Source organism: Phyllostomus hastatus, unplaced genomic scaffold (assembly GCF_019186645.2).
Source record: "Phyllostomus hastatus isolate PE091 unplaced genomic scaffold, TTU_PhHast_1.1 phas_contig_34, whole genome shotgun sequence".
In the NCBI taxonomy this organism is placed as follows: domain Eukaryota; kingdom Metazoa; phylum Chordata; class Mammalia; order Chiroptera; family Phyllostomidae; genus Phyllostomus; species Phyllostomus hastatus.
In genome coordinates this window covers 62,686,610-62,707,791 of record NW_025333857.1, presented here as the reverse complement: position 1 = coordinate 62,707,791, position 21,182 = coordinate 62,686,610, and the positions used below count along the sequence as shown (strand labels likewise).

The 21,182-nt window shown below is 42.7% G+C and overlaps 1 protein-coding gene across 1 annotated transcript in view; it reads right to left on the bottom strand.

The window, feature by feature from the left end:
• Positions 1-21,182, bottom strand: part of PAPPA (pappalysin 1) — a 224,305-nt gene that overhangs the window by 114,943 nt on the left and 88,180 nt on the right. Inside the window, exons 8-9 of the mRNA XM_045840799.1 lie at positions 8,685-8,813; positions 2,930-3,021 (exon numbers count right to left, since the gene is read on the bottom strand). Of these exons, the coding sequence (XP_045696755.1) occupies positions 2,930-3,021; positions 8,685-8,813 (221 nt within the window). The remainder of the gene's footprint in view (positions 1-2,929; positions 3,022-8,684; positions 8,814-21,182) is intronic.

Genomic DNA, 21,182 nt, shown 5'->3' with positions numbered 1-21,182 from the left:
CTGAGAGCTGGGAATGCTGGGTAGACTCCTTTCTCCCTGGAATGCCCAGGGGCTCTGTGAGTTTCTACAGTGGAACTGTAAATGGCGAAGGCAGGGGGCATAGTGGAGGCTCTTCCTCAAGTACAAGCCACCAGCGACACATGGGGCTAACGGAACCTTCCCTGGACCCCGGTCACACCATTGGGGTTTTGTCTGCTGTTCCGTTCCTTTACTCCATGCATCAATTTGTAGCAATATGTTCCTCGTTCATCCCTGACACCCTGCAAGACCAAGAGCTGTCTCTTTCAAGCGGTTTAGCACAGTGGGCTCTGGATGCAGGCTCTCTGGGTTCGAGTCCCCAGTTCTACCATTTAACTGCCTCTCCTTCATTCACCTCCCTGTGCGTCAACATCCCCTTTTGTAAAAGCAGGACAATAAAAGAGTTATGAGAGTAAGAGTTTATAAATACGCTTGAGATATAACAGGTGTTCAAAAGATATTATTATCAGCAGCAGAACACGTAGAATCCAGTGGAGAACGGCAGTATATGAAGTGGGTCTATTAAGGTCCACGTCTCATTCTCTTAATAACTCCCTCATCTTCACTCCTTTCCTCTGAAGCATTTCTGTTAGCACAGTTTGCAAATCATTGATCCAGTGCACAGCAGTTACCTTGGGCAAGGTATAGGCGGGGAAGTGAGACTCAAGGGGGTTAGGCAAGTGGGGGCTGGACTCACTGTCTGGTGCTATTTCTAACAGAGGCTCCCAGACCCCACTGCTGTACGCTTAACATTCTGTTCTTTTTCAAAGAAATGATGAACCGTGCCAGAATTTTCACTTCCTCTCTGCACCAGGCTGCAACCACCATGAGCATCAAAGACTCCAAATCCGTAGACCGGGAGTCAGCGAGTATGGTCTGTAAAGGACCAGACAGTAACTATTTAGGCTCCATGGCCCATAGGTCTCTGTTGCAACCACTGCACTCTGTTGTTACAGCAGGGAAGGACGACAGACAATCGGTAAAGGAAGGGTGTGCTGTGTTCCAGGACATTATTTACAAATATAAGCGGCAGGCCAATCCTGGTTCATGAACAGTAGTTTGCAGAGCCTTTTACGGACAACAACCTAAGGGGCTACCTTATTTTCGTTTACTGCTCTATAGTACTAATGCAACATAGAACGCGGATGCCAGGCCCCGCACATCTCTTTTAGGTACCATGTCCTACCTTCCCCACATCCTACCTTTCTCCCAGAAGCACTTGAGTGACATGCCACCTCAATGCACACTACAACAGGCAGACACTCTCCAGCATGATCTGAGAGCAGTGATGGGTGTCATAAGGATGACAGCAAAGGCGAGGGTTTGGTTCAGGTAGAGCTTATGACTATGAGACATAGTAACTATACGCCTTGGAAATCATACAACAGTAGTGCAGGTAAGGGTCTTAAAGACCACCTCATTCAATCCTTTCAAGTTACAGGTGGTAAACTGAGGCCCAGGCTAGGGACGCTATTTGGCCAGCCTTATGTGGCCAGTTCTCACCATAGCTGGGACCAAAGGCTGGTTTTCTTAATTTTAGTCCAAGGCTCTTTCCATCACACCACTAGGCTAATATCAAGCTTTCATCATGGACCATCCATATAGAAATCAGTGGAGGAGAGAGAAAAAACAAACCACCTTCTGCCATTTGAAAAGCCAAGGGGCTTGCCCAGAAACTCTCCTGTCCTCCCTTCCTCCACATCTTTCCTTTCTTCTAGCCACAGACAGTAGTGGGATATCTCTATTGTGTTGCTCAGCCCCAACTTGGTGCCAAGGACATAGTAGGTGCTCAGTAAATGTGTTTAGGAGGTAATACGAGATAAATAATACATGGAAAAGACCTCATGGAGCTCACAGTTTACCAGGAGACGGTCTACACTCACCTCTCTAATGCACTGCAAATGTGAAGACCCCATGACATTTCCTCCCCTTTAGTCCTGGAAAATTGCCTTTCAGTGAGAAATCTTCCCAGCAATGTTTTCATTCCCTCTGTAGCTGCCCCTTCCCCTCTGCAGATAGAGCACCTCTGTCTTTTGTACTTGCAAATGATTTGTGATTAGTTTTCACCTCCAGCCCAGGGGATTAGCCAGGGGACCTTTGATCTTCAGGTATCGATTTGCATCTTAAAGGAAGTATGATCTCATCTGGGCCAGCTCAAAATTCCATCCCTGCCCCCCAACCCCTGTCTGTTTACCAGCCCCGGGCTGGCCAGGGCCTCCCAAGTGGGGCTGAAACAACAAGATCAGCCAGACTCCAAGGGAAGGCAGAGGGAAGGTGGGAAAAGGACGTTTGCTTTCTAAACACATGCTGGTCTGCTATTCCCCCTTCCTGGAGTCAGACAAACTGCCCAAGGTTGTGAGTGTGCAGAGGGGACCGTGGTGGTCCCTGGATCCTGGTGGGAGGTGGTGTAGCAAAACGAACTAAGTAAGTGCATGCTTGGGGATCAGACAAAACGAGGTGCAAGCCCTGGTCTGTCTTGAACCTCTTCTAACCTGTGCGACTCTGGGCAAGCTCTATAATCTCTCTGGCTTTTGATTTTTCTCTCATCTGTAAGGAAAGAATGAAAGCCTTAAAAATCTATTCTAATAATCATCCTGGACAGTTAATGTGAAGAAAAGCAATAATGTATGTAAGACAAAGTTAGATCACAAAAGAGGTACCAGTCATCACTGTCATCTCTGAGGACAGAAGCTACCGAGGGAAGGCAAGCATCGGCCCTTAGCTTGTTTTCATTTCTGCATTCCCTGGTGCCTGAAACAGTGGCTGGCTCATAGGTGGCACTCAATACACATTTATACTATTAAGGAGTGAATCATCATGTAGTCGTTAACTGTTGCTGTGAGTGTAACTGGCCAAGGATTCCTCACTGTCCACTTCTCCAGCCCAGTGCAGGGAAGTGACAAAGACTTACCAACACAATTGAAGGAGACTTCCTGGCGGCAGAAAAGGGAGCATCCATCGCCATTGACCTTATTCATGTCATCGCATTCTTCGCCTTGGCTTCTGTAGAACAGGCATAGGAGAGAAAGGTATTACATCAGCTTCAAAACCACCTCTGCACATGGAAGAGTTTCCCATCCCCCCGCCACCATGAACTTTCCATGAGGCCTCAGGCTGGTCCCTTCCGCCGTGTGAGTCTCTGTTTCTTCATCCCAAAATGAGATGTCTAAAAGGTGTAAATTCATAAGATCCTACTACATTTGTCTTCTTTTTTTGTTTCTGATGACAAACAGAATTTCTACTTCAAACTCATTCTCTGAGACCTTGTCAGTTATGTTAGCAAGTCAGATGGGAGTTAGACATGGATGGATGAGTGAATAAATGAATGAACGGACTTTGCTGCATTGTGTCTGGAAAATGTCACTGCTGTTTTAGAACGGTCAGTTTAAGACAATTTTGACGCTTCTAAAATATAAAGTGCTGTTTTTCACTATGTCCTGTTTCAACCCTCTCCCTTTTTCCCGGAGGCCCTTAAAGGTCAAGATATGTTCCCATTCACACGCTCAGGTTTGGTCTTCCTTTCATCAGGAAATTTTGCCTTCTCCGTGGGGCGTGTCATTTCCTGGTGTCAAGAATGCCTAGGCTGTGGAACTATGCTTCTAGGAAATAAAAATGCCTCCTCCTGTTTATTTTAGGAATTACTTTCATCACCTAAGGATGATTCTGCAGAGGTTAGGATGGGAAGAAAATGAGCAATGCTCTCTGCATTGCACCTAAGAGAACAGAAGGAGGAACAATAAATGAAAGACTGGATGAACTGCTGCTTTAAAATAAAAAAAATCCCATCCTTTGAGAAGCAGAAAACCTGGGTTTTGGTCCCGTGTTCCAAACCAGGTGAGTGATCTCCAGCAAGCCACTCGATCTGTCTGGTCTTTCTATCTTTGACAGTTTCAATCAATTAAAATTAAAAATGATTTAGAATGCCATCTCCCAGTCACAGCAGCCCCATGTCAGGCCCTCAGCAGCTTGGATGTGGCGAGCGACTACTGTGTTGGACAGCACAGAACATATGTCACTTGTTGCAGAAAAATTCACTGGGAAGTGCTACCCTAGATGCTGATTTTCAGTTTTCCCACAGGTTAAAATGGGGATGAGTATACCTACTCCTTAGCGTGGGTGCAAGAATGGAATGTAACTTCATGTGACTGGCACAGTGTGTCACATAGTAGATGCTCAGGGAATCCCAGTTCCCATTCCCACTGTGCCCTGGGAGGTCTCTGCAAAGTGTGTGGCAGCTGTCCCTCCCTCCCCAGAGACCAGCTGGGACCTGCCACAGCATGGAAGAGGCCTCAGACTTTTCCTTTCACCCTGGCAATTAACACTGGGACATGTTTGTTGCTTTTAAGAGGTGTCAGAATAGCAGCATGGTGTCTTGCCATCAATCCTTAAGATGGCTAGGACACTGCCCTGATCTCCCAAGAGCCACCCAAGTTCTCTCCTGTCTGTAAACCCGCAAACAAAGAAGTCCAAATTCCAAGTTGGACCCCTATTCCAATCTCGGCCAGTGAATCTTGCACGTTGGATATTGGTGATGGCCTTGTGCTTCTTAGCTATTTCATGGGTTATCTGGGGAGAGTTTTTCTTTTGTTGTTTTTTTTAAAAGCTGGGCTGGGTTCCCTAAGCCACAAAGAATACTTCTAACCAGCCTTGCCTCACCACCCAAACAGTATGTTCTATTGGTTTAAGCATAAAATTAGGGTCACCACAAATATTTTCTAGGCATGAGAGATCTATCATTAGATAGAGAGGTTCTGAAAAACCTTCTTTGACCCCACAGGCTGGAGTGGGTGGCCATCTTCTCTGTGACCAGGCTCAAGCTATCACAGCACTTGTCAAACTGGCTGCCTTTGTCCATTACTTGAGAACCCCCTATACTAGGCTTTAAGGTGCCCAAGGAAGTAACAGAGTCTTTGTCATCCTAGCACCCCAATGCCAGCACAGTGTCTGGGCCATAGCCAAATGCATGTAGCTACTCCTTCACTTGTTAGTTTTGCATGGTTGTTGGTCAGACAGTAAGGCAATGGTGAATCCAGATGAAAACCTGGGCCCTGGCTTCACATCTTGATTCTGCTCCTTATTGGGTCTGTAAGCTTGAGAAAAGCACTGTAATCTTTGTGTGTTAGTTAGACCTATCTCCTATGGTCATTGGTAGACCCAAGGAGATGACCATGTAGCAGAGTCCCTCATGCATAGTAAAAGCTCAATTAGTATTTATAAATATTACTATCATGGTCATAATATTCATCCAGGGTTTTCACCCATTAGGGGCCTGATTGAGTACTGGGTCTATCTGTATGTCTTTTTAAATTCCCTTACATGCATACATGTATAAGGGGTCTGTCTGCAAAAAGTCCAGCCATTGTTAGTATAAAGAGTACAGTTTGTGCAACATCAGTGTAATCTGGCAGCCAAGGAGAGTGGACTGGAATGTGCATGCATGAACAATGACGATTTTACCGTACGAGTCAGTGGGGGCAGTAGACTCCACTGAGTGACCCTAAGTACTGTGTGGCCGTCCCATTCAAAATGACTGAGTTAGCAGAACAATGAATCTTCATCAAATTTTGTGTTAAGCTTGAACATTTTTTGTGGAAACTATTTGTATGATTCAGAAGGTCACAGCTATGGGCAACTGGTGATTGGCAGCTTGATCATGGTAACACGCCTACTCATGCATCATATCTTGTGCAGTTTCTTGGGGAAACATCACCCAGGTGGCTCAGTCCCCCTACAGTCCAGGTATAGCACCCTGCAACTTCCGACTTTTCCCAAAACTAAAATCACCTTTGAAAGGGAAAGAGATTTCAGGCCATTGATAAGATTCAGGAAAATATGGCAGGGCAGCTGATGGCAATTGGGAGAACTGTGTGAGGTCCCAAGGTGCCTTCTTGGAAGGGGGCTGAGGCATCATTGTGCTATGTACAATGTTTTCTTGTATCTTGTATCTTCTTCAATAAAGGTCTCTATTTTTCATATTACATGGCTGGATACCTTCTGGACAGACCTTGTATATAGCAAATTAGCATGTATTATCCCCTGAAAAATCCAATGAGCTCAGATGCTATCCCTCCTTTTCTTGAAAGTTGTGTTTTTTGTCTGTGTTTTGGGTTTTTGTTTTTTGGGGTGTTTGTTTGTTTTGGCTTAGGGAACTATTCATCACCTGCAATCAGTTTCTACAAAACATGTCCACAGTTATTAGGCAACTTAACAAGTATTCGATGTTTATGCAGGATGCCAATTCTAGCTAAAAACACTAAGAACTTTGTTGTTATGAATATTATTTAAATTAACAACAACAAAGCCTTAGATCAGCGAGAGGGGTGACAATGTTTGTAATGCTTCACCAGTGTGCCTCTGTCTGGCTCCAAAATGGAGAGACCGGGTTGGAGATCAGGTTCCACTTTGAGGGAGTTTCCTTTTTTATTTTGTGCTAAATTAGAAAATCCCAAATCACAATTATGGGTTTTCAGCAATGACCGCAAGTGTTTCCTGGATATTCTGGATGTGCCGCTCCAACTTGGACCCACAGTGATGGGGCGCTTTCCCTGCGGATGCCTGCGCAGTTGCTCAGCGTCCCATCAGGCAACATCCGCATGGAAGCTGGAAGGTGATGTCTTCATGTGGGAGCGAAGCGTGAATGGCCTCCCTGGTCCTGATTTTGGCATGTTAAACACTGGACACTGGATCTCCGTGTCTGGTTGTTGCATCTGGATGTGGATCTTACACACACCCAACAGCACATCGTCGACTTCATCCTCTCTCACGTGAGCAGCTTTATTTCCTCGGCTTGAGGAGTCAAATTCCTGGCAATCAGGTGGTCTGCACCTTAATTCAACACCCAAAACTCCTTTACATGATCTCCTCAGTTTTAAAATATTGATAATTCAGCTTTGAAATCATAGTTGCAGGACTTTTATGACATGAATATATATACTTGAGATAACACCGCTTCAGCAAAACACTTGAAATCATGCAAATAATCATTGCTGGCCTTATCAGTGTCAACATTTGTTTAACAATGCTATTCCTTATTTCAAAGACTTGAATTAGCACTGAAGTGCTCCAGCTATTACAAGGTACTAGCTGGAGCACTTCAGTGTGTGTGCTGGGTGGGGAGCAGAATCTTGTTCACACTACTGTCTTTTGGCACAGCAAATTAAAAAGATGCAATTCACTGGCCCTCATCTGGTCATATGCACCACATTCACTAGTCCTTTCAATGCCACGCCATAGGCAGCTGCTGGCCAATAACTGATGTCTGTGTGGAGGAGGATTCACGTGCAAACTCTTGACTTGCATAACTGTGTCAGTCTTGCTCCTAGCTGGTCCTCTCCTCCCAGTGCAGGGTTCCGGTTTACATTACATACTACAAAGTCATCAGTGCCAAATGAAATTGCTCTGCCCCTGCGGCACTGGTATCAATGATGAACTGACAGAAATAGTCGCCCAGGACATCTCTGTCACATACGTGCTACACCTATGAGCTGATGCACGCTCTGCACATCAGTGGTTTCATCAACTGTGAAATAAGTTCTCTTTACGGCATCCCTCCCCCCACAGAAATAGTCATTGCAATTCCACGTTGCACAGATATTATGTGACACCCAGCAGTGCCATTTAATGAAGGAATTTTGCCAATAGCTTGTTTTGCCATCTCCACACATAATGTTTATCATTACATTTGCCAATAGTTCAAAAAGTCTTAGCCAGGGTGTGACTTGCAACTATGTTAGCAACAAGAAACACAATTTTAGCAATAAGGGATTTAATTGTGAATGATTTTTTGTCTCTTCTCCACCTCTAGGGAGAAACCTATTTGATTTTGTGCCAGAAAACATTTTTGTGCTTGTTCTGGAGGAAAAAAAAACTCAAAGGTTTACTTTTTAAAGAACAATGCAAACGTCTTACTGGGTTTTGCCTCTATTTTATGGTTGTGTAACATCTTGCCCTGTGGAGAAGAGGAAGGATGGTCTGATAATCCAATCAAATCCAGTTTTTAGACATCCAGCTTTACATTTTCTAATCACACCTTCCCTTTCTGGCTGCTCCTGTGGAATCCTGACACTTACTGACTGATTTGCCTGCCTGTACTCTGTGCATTCATTCACATTCCTTATTCACTGTGAAGTGCTATTTACTATTTATGGTTTCAACATGATCGTGAGTTAGAATATTTTGGTATTTTCATGAGCCTTTGACTCATTTTCTAAATTGCTGATATGACATGATACCACAGAATAACAAGTACGTATCCAACTTTAACAGATGTAGCTGATAACCGGGAAAGAATGTACAAGTGCTCTGAGCTAGATGCCCTGTGATCTGCTAACTGATGTGGGCTGGGATGGAAGCAATGAGTGCGGCCCTTGTGGCGTGCACACAGCAGCGAAGAACAAGAGCGCATTGGTAGTCGGTGCATCATGGCAGCTCTGTCGAAGTTACATGTTGCCTACCTGAGAAATGCATGCATTAAAAAAAAAGCATCCTTGTTTTTCTTCTGAGAGTAGTAAACTGCTTGCAGACAAGTTGACAGACTGTTGGGGGTTGCTAGTTACTCACAGCTCACATACTGAAGGGCTTCCCGTACACTCTTGTCTTCAGCACCCTGACCATCTCTTGGCCTAATGAGCACCATCTCCCCTTTTTCTTCCCTTAAATTTACTTACTTCTGGATAATGCCATCGCCACAGTACCCACTTCCGTGAGTGTACACGGCAGCAGGTGACCGCTCACTTTCCTCACTTCCGGAGACGGTGACGACCCAGTACTGGTACACGCTGCCAACATTTAGATCCCTGGAAAACACAAAGAAAGCTGTTAGCTATGTAGACACAGTGTGGGGGGTGGGTTGGGGAGAGACAACACCTATCCCCTTGAGTACATTCTGTCAATTATCTTTCTTACTTTTGCAATCACATTCAGTTATCCAGTCATCTTCATTATCTGCTGGGGTGAAGGCACTCTTCTACCCAGGAAGGGTGACACTAAAATGCCCAACAATGACAACTAGCACCAGCTGCCAGATGACCAACTATATTACTGGATACTTTCTGTTAGTAATTTAACCTGTACAATAACCCCGGTGGGTAAGGATCAGAGGGTATGTGGCCCCTAACAAAGGTGTGGGAGAATGCCATCCCTTCATTCCACATTTCAGGGAAATGAAGTGGAATAAGCAAAGGCTCAGAGGTGAGCAAATACCATGCCTGATTCTGTGGGCATCGTCTGACCTTTTCCTGTTGTTTTGAGAACTGAGCAGAAACCCCATTACACACGGGCAAGCTGTTTCCTTACACCACATACCCAGTGAGTCTTTCCCTCCCACCTCCCTAGATCTCTTACTATTGACCAAAATGATGATCATAATAATAGCAGCATCCATTAATTGAATATCAGGCCCGGGGCTATCCACTTACCATGTATTTTCTCATTTGAGAATCAAAACAACATTACACGGGTACTAGAATTTTCATTGTTATCTTACAGATGATGAATCTGAGGCCCAGTGAGGTTTGGCTTCCTGCTTACGATCCTGTGTTCTGTCTCTTTTAATAATATTACCCCTTGCAAGGAGGGATCTTGTCTAGGAATTGCCAGTCCAGGCACTGGTTCCTGCAAGATTTCCAACTGTCCTTGATTGCATCTCTCCTCTGCTCTTAAGACCTCCTAGTTCAAGGCCTGTTCTGACCTCCTCACACTTAACCTTACACCAGATCCTCTCCTTCCCTTAGTTAGCCCCTTCAGCTCCCTCCCCGCTTGAGTTCATCCTGCCATCAAATGAACCTGGCTACTGCCAATTACCCTCCAAGGCACAGACATATTTATGTCAATTCCACATGAACAAATCACCATCCCCATTTCCTTTACGACCATTTTCAAAGGAAAGTGCTATTCCTTTCTTTCATTTTCCTCTGCATCACTTATTTACTTATTAATAATATAAAAATGCCATGGGATAAAAACACAAAATGATAATGAAGAGAATTCCTATCAGATTCCAGAGTTGCAGGGGGAGGGTGGATTTCATTAACAAAAGGGCAATGTCAAAAAAAATCTGCGGTTCTCCTACCCATCTGTTGTTTCAGCTGTTGTTAGGGCTGGGGCTATTTGGGGAAGGCCAGTAAGATAACAGGTGTAGGGCAATGGAGAGGCAATGTCTCATGACTCTCAACACAGCAGCTATGAGCTGGAGTTTACAAGCACTGAAGGGCTCTGGTGACGAACATACTCCCCCTGAGACTATTCAGCTTTCTACCTGCAGGAGAGTTTGTGTTAGTGCTAGAGCAGAGAGTGAATTGTGGGTAGACCAGAAGTCCCTGGGTATTTTAGTAGTGCTCTGTCAATAAAAGCTAAGCAGGTAAAATGCATAAAAGTCTTGAGATATCATATAGATGAATGTATAAATAATCATTGCTTTGTAAACCTCTGGAATGCTAATTTATTGGAAAATTATACACTTTCTTTTTAAATTTAGTTTCAACAGTATTTTATTTACCTCTAGACTAATGAATGTATACTTTTCCTGCTGCTGCTTCTAAGACTCCAATATTGTGGTTTGGAGAGTGACTGTTTCCCCCAGGGCATACGTGAAGGCCCAGAGACAGATGACATGCATTCTACAGTGCATTCATTTTGCTCTATAATGTGCAGGCATGCCTTATATTAAACAAATCTAACTATGTTACAGCATAAAATAAATTTTCTTTGGGCTACATCTCAGGCCACTGGGGCATATGGTCACTCTCTGAAGCAAATGGAACACTTCTGTGAAAATATGTGAGTGTGAAGAGTACTTCTCTACACTGTGTTTTTCATTTTGTGGTGTGTGTCACAAGTGATTTATGGCTGATAATATTTAAGGTACCGTGATAATATTTGTGAATGTTCCCCTCCTCCTTCCCACCTTGCCCTCCCTCCTCCCCTCTTCCTCATCCTCCTTCTCAATAAATACAACTCCGAGGCATGCAAACATGTGTTTCTATCCCGACTTCATCAATTCCTCCTGAGAAGCCGGGGCAGGGCTTCCACTGCTCTGAGCCTGTTTCTCATGAGTCACAGACCTGCCTCACAGCATTTCCTACAGGTGAAATATGAGAACACAGATAAAGCACATATGTGCTCAGCCTATGGTGAGTAGATAATAAGTATTAACCTATTACTATTAATTATTGACATTTCTTATTCTCTAGCGTTACACTGTACACTCTTACTACAGGGAATGGAGTAACAGATAACTATGTAACTTTGGTTATGTAAATCCAGGAACGTGGGACACCATCTATCATACATTTCCAAGCTTGATGGAAAGTCTCTTTCCACGACATCATTTGGCTAGATCACTCTCAGTGCCTGCCTGCCACTTGCCTTCTCTTCAGGTGGTCATTCCAACTTCTGAAAATTCTGGATCCCAGGTTTGTCTTTTCCCAGGGGGGCAGGGGCATCTGTCTCCTGATAACTTCCATCCACCACCCTCCTTCTAACCCACTAGCATCTCATGGCACACCTGTGATTGGTAGACAAACCTTAATAACCCTCCTTCTTCCAACTGTATGTACGTGGCCCACGTGTCATCTTGCGGAAGCCTGGGGTCATTATTCCAAGTTTACAGATAGGAAAATAGAAACCCAGGTCATCCCCTTCATAGAAAGGTCAGGAAAAGGCAACAGGGTACAACTGTGATTAAAAAGATAATGTTTTCCTACTGATGCCTTCTTGAGATAAAACAACTTTTTCTCCAAGCTAAAGTCAAATGAATTCTGAACAAGGGCTCTTTTCTCAGGAACACAGGTAGAACAGAATTCTCTCAGGACCAGCTAGTGGCTTCTAAAGGCTTTGCTGGAGGTTAAGACCTATTTCATGGTTGGTTTAAAAGTAGGACATTTATTTCAAGTTGTTCCTTTCAGCTGCTCCTAAAACCATCTGGAAAGTCTTACACTGTCACTCGAACTCTTTCCCCTCCGTGCCTCCCACATGCAGGCAGGCCCTGGGCCCCGTCAATTCTTCCCACCCATGAGCTCCCATGTTGTCCCCCCTCCATCCCCGCTGCCTCCAACGTCTCAACCTGGATGGCCGAAGCAGCCTCTGGCTTGCCCTCCAGCCTCTGTATTTCCCTCCTCCAGTCTTGCCAACACCATGAGAGTTTCTTAGATCCAAAGCTGCTTTCCAACCCCAAATCTTCTCACTTAGTGTGGGGTGAGCAAGCCGAAAAACTGCCTGCTTGTATTTTGTTTGGAACGAACATTCTACCACTTCATCCGAAGCAGGATGAGTTTTATCACTTATGATTTCTTTCGTGGAATTCTGGGTGCCATTTTAAATTTAAAAGAAAAGCTAACCTCCACTAGAATTTAATAATCCATTCCTCAAACTGCTTCTCAGATTAATTTCACATTTCTAGCTAACAGCTTTAAGTTGCAGTATTTAAATGTGATGAGATTATTTGTCTTTTGAAGGGTTGATTGGTTTTGAAGAGTTATTTTGTGCACCCTTTGTATGACTTTGAAAAAAATGTTTTAACATTTAGTTATTGTCTTTCACAAATGTCTTAAATGACTTATCTGTCTTAGGCCTGCATTTCTAGCAATTAGAAACAAAAATATTGGCATTCTTCACTGGTATGATTTTTCCATATTCCTCCTCAGAAATGTCATATTGTTGGTAATGTATATTGAATTTGGGGTATGATCTTATAAGAAAATTTAGTTATAGGTTGTAGAATCTTAAGAACATTAATATATGCACCATGTGACCTAGCTTTTGGCCAACATTTATGTTACTTAAAGTGTTTATGTGTAGTTAATATGGTACGCCAATTAAGCCCATCAGAAATCTATAGACAAGTTGCTTCATTTCTTTGGCTGTATTTTTTTAATCCTTACCCGAGGATATATTTTTATTGATTTTAGAGAGGGAAGGAGGTAGAGAGAAACAGAGAAAGACAGAGAGAGAGAGAGAGAGGGAGAGAGAGAAATGTAAGAGAGAAACTTTGACGTGAGAGGGAAACATCAATCAGTTGCCTCTCATATGCACCCCCACTGGGGACTGAACCCACAACCTAGGTGTGTGCCCTGACCAGGAATCAAACCTACAGCCTTTTGATGTAGGGGATGATGATCCAACCAACTGAGCCACCCAGCCAGGGCTGTCTCTGTTTTTCTCCCTTTCAATTAGAATATGTGATTCCTGTCCCATACCAACATAACGATAAAATGAGAAGTAGGAAAGCACAATAGGATAAGAGGGAGAGAGCATCATTACACTGTGGAAACATCCACTTTGTTTCTTCCAGGAACCCCTGTCTGAGCCTCTCAATCACACCTATTGGTGGCATACTGTTTCCACATCAAGCACTCACTGACCCCTCCCTGTCTCTCCAAACAGTGTCACTGAACTGTGTTATACTCCTTGGAAACTCCTTGTGCAATAATAATGGCGGTTGTAGTTTCCATTTGTTGACTGTCATGTGCCAGACACTATGTCCAGTATTTCCTATGAATAATCTCCTTTAACCAAACAACACGTCCTTGAATAGTTATTATTCTCTCCCAGTATATGTGAGATAGAACAGTATATGTGAGATAAAACAACAACAGCAAACAATGACAACGACAACGAAAACAACTAATACTTAGGAGACCGAAGCTAGTGCCCACAGTCACACTGTTTTTGTCATGGGGCAGGGACTTGAGTCAGATCTATCTGATTCCATCCCAAGTCAGGGCTTTCTGGAGGTGGAAGCCGTTATGAACTGAAAACTATATATACATAGCAGAGCAGAGATTAAAGGACCTAGTTTTGAACCAAGTACACTCTGCATTCTAAGGCCTGACAGAAAGTTCCAGAAGGCAGGACAAATGCACATTCTCTTAAATACTACCATCAGCCATTTCCTCCCTCTGACTATTCATTTCTTTTTCTGTCTATGAATGGGAATCTGGAAAGAATGTGATGATCAGCCCTGCAATCCAGAGCTCTAATTTAATGAGAAAAGCATTATTGCATCTTTCTGTTACAATCTCCTCCATGGGCTAGGAGTTGCCTCAGCAGTTAAAACTCTGCACTGAGAATGGGTGCCCTCCAGCCCAAATTGTCTAAGCTGGGAGACAGGGTGCAAGGGCCCACTGGGATGCCTCCGGCTCAGGAAAGCCCCAGAATTCCAGTTCTGCTCTGGGCTAAGCATCAGAGGGCAACGCCTGGGCACTCTGTATACCTGCTTCCAGCCAAGAGTGGGGCAAGAAGGAAACAACCACCTATAAGCCTAAGGTGAGGTACAAAGGGACTGTATAAATACCATGATTGTTATTTTAATTGGAAAATGTATTAATTATATGGAAAGGTATAGAGAACACAATAACAAATGTTCTTGGACTTACTACCCAACTGTGCCAAATTATAGCATTTTACTGTCGTTTCTGCATATCTTTTACTTTTGATGTAAAAAATTTAAATATACTGTTTTGTATACTTGTTTTCAATCCACCTGTGTGCTCTTCCTGCATCCTGTTTCTCTCCCTCCCATGAATGGTCTTGTACCTTTTGTACATATGCATTGTTTTGCATATTTTAAATGTGTTAATACTATATCATTATGTAGCTGGCTTTTTTTTGCCCAGCATTGTTTTTAGATTATAGGTATTGATACATATAGAACTAGCTCATTATTCACTGACATAAGTATTTTACTGTATGAATATACCACTTTATTTTTACCATTCTTTTCTTGATAGACACCTAGGTTGTTTCTATTATTATTGCTATCATTATTATTTAATCATTTCCATTTTCTTTCCAATAATGTTGCTTTAAATGTTTGTGTTCATGTTCCTTTGTACATAGAGCAAGAGTTGTCTAAAGAAAATACATCTGAGAGGCATTGCCAGGTTGAAGGTAACTGCATCTTCGAGTTCATTAGATATTGCCAAATTATTTTCCAAAATGGTTGTACTAATGAAGATGCCTACCAACAGACTTCCCATTGCTCCAGGCCCTTGCCAGAACTTGATTCTGCCAAACATTTAATTTTTGCCAATTTGATTAGTATTAAATGATATCTCACTGTTTTATTTTGCCTTTCGCTGAGTATTGGCAAGACAGGTTATCATCTCCTGTGTTTGCTGACCATGTAGGTTTCTAGCTGTGTTCACTGTTTGTTCATCGTCTTTGCCTATTTTAATTACATTGGGTTCTTTTTCTTTATTGACACGTGCATATATTCACACATAAAAAGTCCTTTGCAATTACGGGTACTACAAAATACCATTGCCAACTCTGTGACTCTTATTTTTTTATTTTGTTTATGCTGCTTTGTTGAGTAGCATTTTAAATCATTTCTTTCATGATCTGTGCTTTTCATGTCTTGTTGAATAAATGTTTCTTTATTCTAAGGTCATAAAATAGTCTCCTCTATTTCCTCTGAATAGTTTTAAGGTTTTTATTTGCACATCTATGGCTTCAATCACATACAACATCTTTTTAAAAATGATATGTGGTAAGGACTGCTTTCCCCCAAGAATGGACGAACCATTTGTCCAGCATTATGTCTGCAGTAGTTAATTCTTTCACCACTGAAGGGTAAGACCTCCTTTGCCATGCATCACTCAGGACTTAGACAAGTTGTTTTCTGGCTTATCTTGTTTCATTGGTCTATTTTTCCTATGATCTTATCCATCACAGTCTATTTTAATTTCCATAGTTTTACCAAAGTCCTGATTTATGCTAGCAGTCTATGCTACAGGGACCTCTTTGCTTTTTCATGTGGATTTTAAGTTTCATTTCTTAAAATGCCTGTTGAGATTGCAATGCCAATTCCATTGTCTTCATAGATGCACTTGAAGAGAAAAGAAACCTTTGTCACACTGCATCCTCCCATTTACACACATAGTTTATTTTTTTTTTATTTATTGGGGTCACCTTTTATGGTTTCGGTAAAGTTTTAAAGCTTTCTTCATAAAACGTGTGTTTTTTTATTAGGAATATATTCTACGTCTAGGCATTTTATAGATGTCAATGCTATTGTAAATGGTAGCTTTTAACTACCTATTTATCTAGCTGTCTGCACACATTCACACAAGTACCTGTATATCTATACTCATAGTATCATATTTGGGGGCTGATAAAAATAATTGAGTTTTATAAATTGTTATTCTATTTAGAAGTCCTCATAGACTATTTTATTAGTTCTAATAATTTGTTGATTCTTCTTAATGTTTCTATGTAGTCTCTTACAGATGAGACTAACAATAGTGTATTTTTTTTTCATATTCAGATTTTTATTTCTATTTCTTGTCCACTCAGTTGCCAAGATTAATGGCTCTCCCTTTATGCAAACTATGTATATAAAATGTGAGGTTCGGGGCTTACTTGTCTAGTTCTCGGTTCCATTTTAGTTCTTGCCCCTGGTAATGTGTGTTTCTGATCTCAGTCATTCATTTTAAGGGATGCTAGTTACATCAGTTGTATTTTATCTAGAATTCCCAGATAGATATTTGCATTGGAAATATTTTAGATCAGTTAGTTCACCAAACTGTACATACTATTTTTAACATAAACCTGAAATGTAGAAACCATTTATTTGCATTGCTCAGTTGAGGTTCAGTGTAGTTCAGTAATCTTCCCAAGGTCAGGGAGATAATAGTTATAAAGTGTAATTTAAACCATGCTATTTCACTCTCGAACCTGTGACTTTTCCATGACACTGAGCTGACTCCTTGGATGAGCACACACCAGTGAGCTATACGTTAATATCCGATCAAACACAGAACACTCACACTACCTGAAGATAAGGCGAGCTCCCCTTCATTGTCCTGAAGTCTTCTGGGGAGCTGCTACCCAACTAAATTCTATTTTATTTCTTATGTAGAATTTTAGAGAAAGAGCTCTAGCACTAATACATCTTTAAAATAAAAGCTAATTTTTTCCTCAATTGAGAAATGATAAGACATTATTACACATGCTTTATTTTTCTTCTAACCATAAGGATTACACACACCTGTTTTAACAACTTAGAGAAATATATGAAAGAATTTAAAACAAAGCAAAGTCATCACAGATTCCTTCACCTTGTGGCGGCTACCAAGGACATTCTGATCACTTTTTGAACCTCTGAAGAACATGCATGTATCTTTTTTGTATGAATACACACACACAATTTTCCATGAATAAAAAATCACAAATCTGTTAATATAACTTCAGCTTTAGAGTTCATAAAAAAGAGTATAGAAGAATTAAATCCAGTTAGTTACCTTTATGTTAGTTAATTATACTTACAACTTTGACCAATTCTCCAAATTCTGGATCAATATGTGTATATCATTTCATTTGTTCATCGATTCATTCACCCTAATAGCATTCACTGAATCCCAGCTTCCCTTAGATTTCTGGGATTCAAAGATCAATAAAACAGGGTCGGACACTCATATGCTCATGGAAAAGAAAGATACATTTAAATGGAAGGCTTTAGCACAGCCTACATAGTGTAGGGGAGCAATACCTGACCCAGGCTGAGGAGCAGGCTCTGAGGAGTGGTGTGATTGGAGAAAGAGACGGAGAAACCAAGCCGGTAGAAGGAGAAAAGAACTAGCTCTCCTGGTAAGGGGAGAATCCCATTTGTTTCATGAAAGACCATTTGGTAGCAATATAGATAACTGGCTCACGGGCAAAGGTGGGAGACCAAATATACCTCATGGGATGGAAGAGGTAGGGATGAACTGAGTACCTACTACCACGTTTTGGCATTAGGCTAAATGGTTTCATATTCTATTTTGTGGAAAGAGAACTAAAATGTACAACCAAATATCCTTCCCCATTAAGTGATTCTAGAGCTGTGTAGTCTTCTCGAGAGAATTTATTTCTTAACACTCACACATTAAGGTTACATACACACACTATTTTCTCTATGTGATAATGATATTCACTTGATTCCAATTTCATCTGTGTATTGCCCCGAATTATTTTTTCCCTCTCTCTCTATTCCTGTGGCACTTATTATTTTTTCTTTATCCACCCTGAATTCTTAAGAGAACATTTTACTTTTGTTTTAGGCAGAGAGGTACTCTGGTCTTACTTTTCATTGAGGGAGGGTGGCTGTTAAGGATTTGGGACAGAGAGCATACTGAGTCCTTGGGGAGGAAGTTGTTGAAAGGTAGTCTGACATCATAATGGGTGCCCCCTGGGACGCGTGGCTCTTCCATTGCCCTTGGTTGTGATTTGGATGAATCAGGTCTCCCCTCTGGACCTTGCTTTCCTTGTGCCATTAAAAATATTATATGTATATGGTGTTTTGGTACGAGTCATCCCAAAGATGAAGATGACACCATCATTGTTCTCGAAGAGTCCCAGACAAACAGGATGAGTCAGGTACAGTGTGACTGTAATACAGGACAGCGCTGGAAAAGCACCAACAGGGAGGAAGACCCAACAGGGGTCAGAAGGATAAGAAAGGCTTTGGAAGACTTCTGACACCTGGATCAGGTGGATTCCTTCCACTGGTATCTTTAGCACCCCATACTTTATTCTAAAACTCAGCATATATTGTTACAATTAGATGCTGAATGCATGATATTCCCTGATATATGTTAAGTGCTGCAAGGACAGAGAACATGTAAGCCTTTCTTTGCTATCTGTCTGTGCCTACCACAATGCCTGACAGACATAGAATAGGCTTCCAACAAGATCTGTGGAATGAATTCAAGTCTGAGACAGTGCACATGGGAAAATGTCAAAAACGGCAAATCATGAGTATGGTATTCTGAGCAGTAGGAACAGCACAAAACAACCCAGGTCAACCTTTCTAGATGAAGAACAGTCATTCAGACAGAACTTCAGGCTGAGCCAAAGGAAGTGCTACCATTTTCCTAGAATGGTCCTTTTAGAGTGAACATAAATGTCAGAAGTCTCTGAGGCAAGATGCTGGGTCACCATGCGATGGAGAGCCACTCTTGTAAAAGCAGGGGGCCAGACACAAGGACTTCCTAAGGTCTCCCCACCCCTCCTCCTGTTGTGGAAGTCAGAGTTAGATGTGCTAACTGTAGGTGAGATACTAAACTAGCGTCCATGTCTTCAGACAGCCTGAGGCTCCTTCGCCTCCCATGGATCCCTCCCTTCAGGCCCTGCCACCCAGTGGACAGCTGCACTTCCCACCTCACGTGACCTTTAATAGAGCCAAGCTGTGGTGCTGAGATCCTGTTGACGAGAAAGAATCTTTGTTTGGGAAAATGGACTATTGTCTTGGAATACCCATCCACTTATTTCTTCTGGTGACCACTGTGAGCTCCCACCCATGGTCTGGATTAAACGAATGAAGACTGAGATGACAGGGATCTGAAAATCCACTGGGCATTCAGAGCCCACCCAATGGGAGGAGGATCCGCCCCTCTCACACAGGTAACACAGAACTCACTCTTTGCACACTCACAATGCTGCCCTCGTTCTGTGTAAGGCGGAGGAACGAGCAAATGTATACATGCAACTGATTAATTCCAGAAGCCTTTGATAGAGTTGTCCAAAGATTTGCCCTGGTACCAATTTAAACACAGTAGCCAATTTAATGAAACTAACAGTTTGCAGCCAAGGCCTTTGTTATTTTGTTTTAATCATCTTTTACCACCAATTGAAATGATTTTCTTTCTTGATGCAATGAAAGAAAATACAACAGAAAGAATGGAGGAACAATGTGGAAATTATAAAAGATCCAGAGCTTCAAATCCTTGGTTAAGATAACAGCAGCCCCAAGACTTTAAGCGGTTGTTTGAGTCACAAGGAGATTGGAAGGAAAGTCTGGGGGAAACGCCACACCTGGAGAGCATTAAAGAAAAGGAGAGCGGAAAAGATCTACAAGGGACTCTTGTTTTTCCTGAATGCAACCAAAGGCGATGTGTGACAGCTTCCCCAAACACCCCTGCTGGTGATGGACAGGTCTCTTGATTACAGAGCAGGGGCTTGTGACAAGCTGACCGGTCGCCAAGGCCTCTGGGAGCCCCAACACCAGATACCGCTGGAGGTAAACAAGGCATGCGGCACAGTGTGAAAATCGAGGCCAAGTGGGGGCCAGGGAGTCGAGCTCAGGGACCCGGTGACAGCTGGTGATTGAGCGGCACTAACTGAACACAGTTGTTGAGACCAGGGGCCAGTGGGGAAAGCAATCTCCTTTCTCCTCCCTGTGGCCTCTCTGGGTGGCCAGCAATTTTATTACTGGCAGGGGGCGAGCCCAACGGCATTTTCAAATTTGGCATCACATCTAAAACCAAATGGGGGGGGCTGGGCTTCTCTTTCTTCTCTCCCCCCACCCCACCCCGCGAATGCTTTGGGTTCCATGAAAGCCCGCGTGCAGTTAGCAAACTCCATTTCCCCTCCAATTTTGAAACCCATGTGCACTTGGGGAAAATGTAATCCTTATGTTTCTGATTCATTTACACTTAACTCATCAAAACGCTATTTTGTAAGAGCCATTTGATGTCTGCGAAATCTTCTGAGCTCTTTTGTAAGCTTTGCTTCTTAGAAGCAGGAAGTCACGTTTCTGACGAGAGGGAGAACTTGAACCTAAAAGGTTGAGTTTGTTTTGAAACGAGGGCTCTCGCAGGGTCACGTGGCTCCCGAGCTTGGCCAAATGTGATCTCTCATTTCCTATACTACCCCCCTCACCAGCACCAGCTGCCATGACGTTACTGATGTCAGCTCTCCATGATTTCACTCCGAGCTTCCAACAGAGACTTCTCCAAGATCAGAGAGAGCCAAACTCAAGTTTGAGTCCCAAGGTCTGGCCAAACTCCAGCATTTGGTTCTATGGGGGAAGGAGCACCTGGATGGGGAATAAGGAACCTGAGGTTCAATTCCTTGTTCTGCCATTAAAGGGCTGTGTGACTCTGAGGAAGAGGCCTCCCCTCTCTGGGCTCAATTCCTTCATTCATAAAGTAGCAGAGCTTTAATGCCCTTTCCAGGCCTGTGAACTTTTCAGTCTAATTCCTAGAAAGCAGGAGGTTCGAGCACCTCATAATTGTCTCTGCTTAAAGATTGTGGAGACTGAGTTTGTATGCAAGGAGCTTAGCTGATGAAGGAAACACAGCAATGTAGAAACAGAGCTAGGAGAATTCAGATATCACTTAGCCCATGTTGCTCATCGTGGGATGGATACTAGAGCGTGGAGAAGGGGAATAAATGGCCTCAAGTCA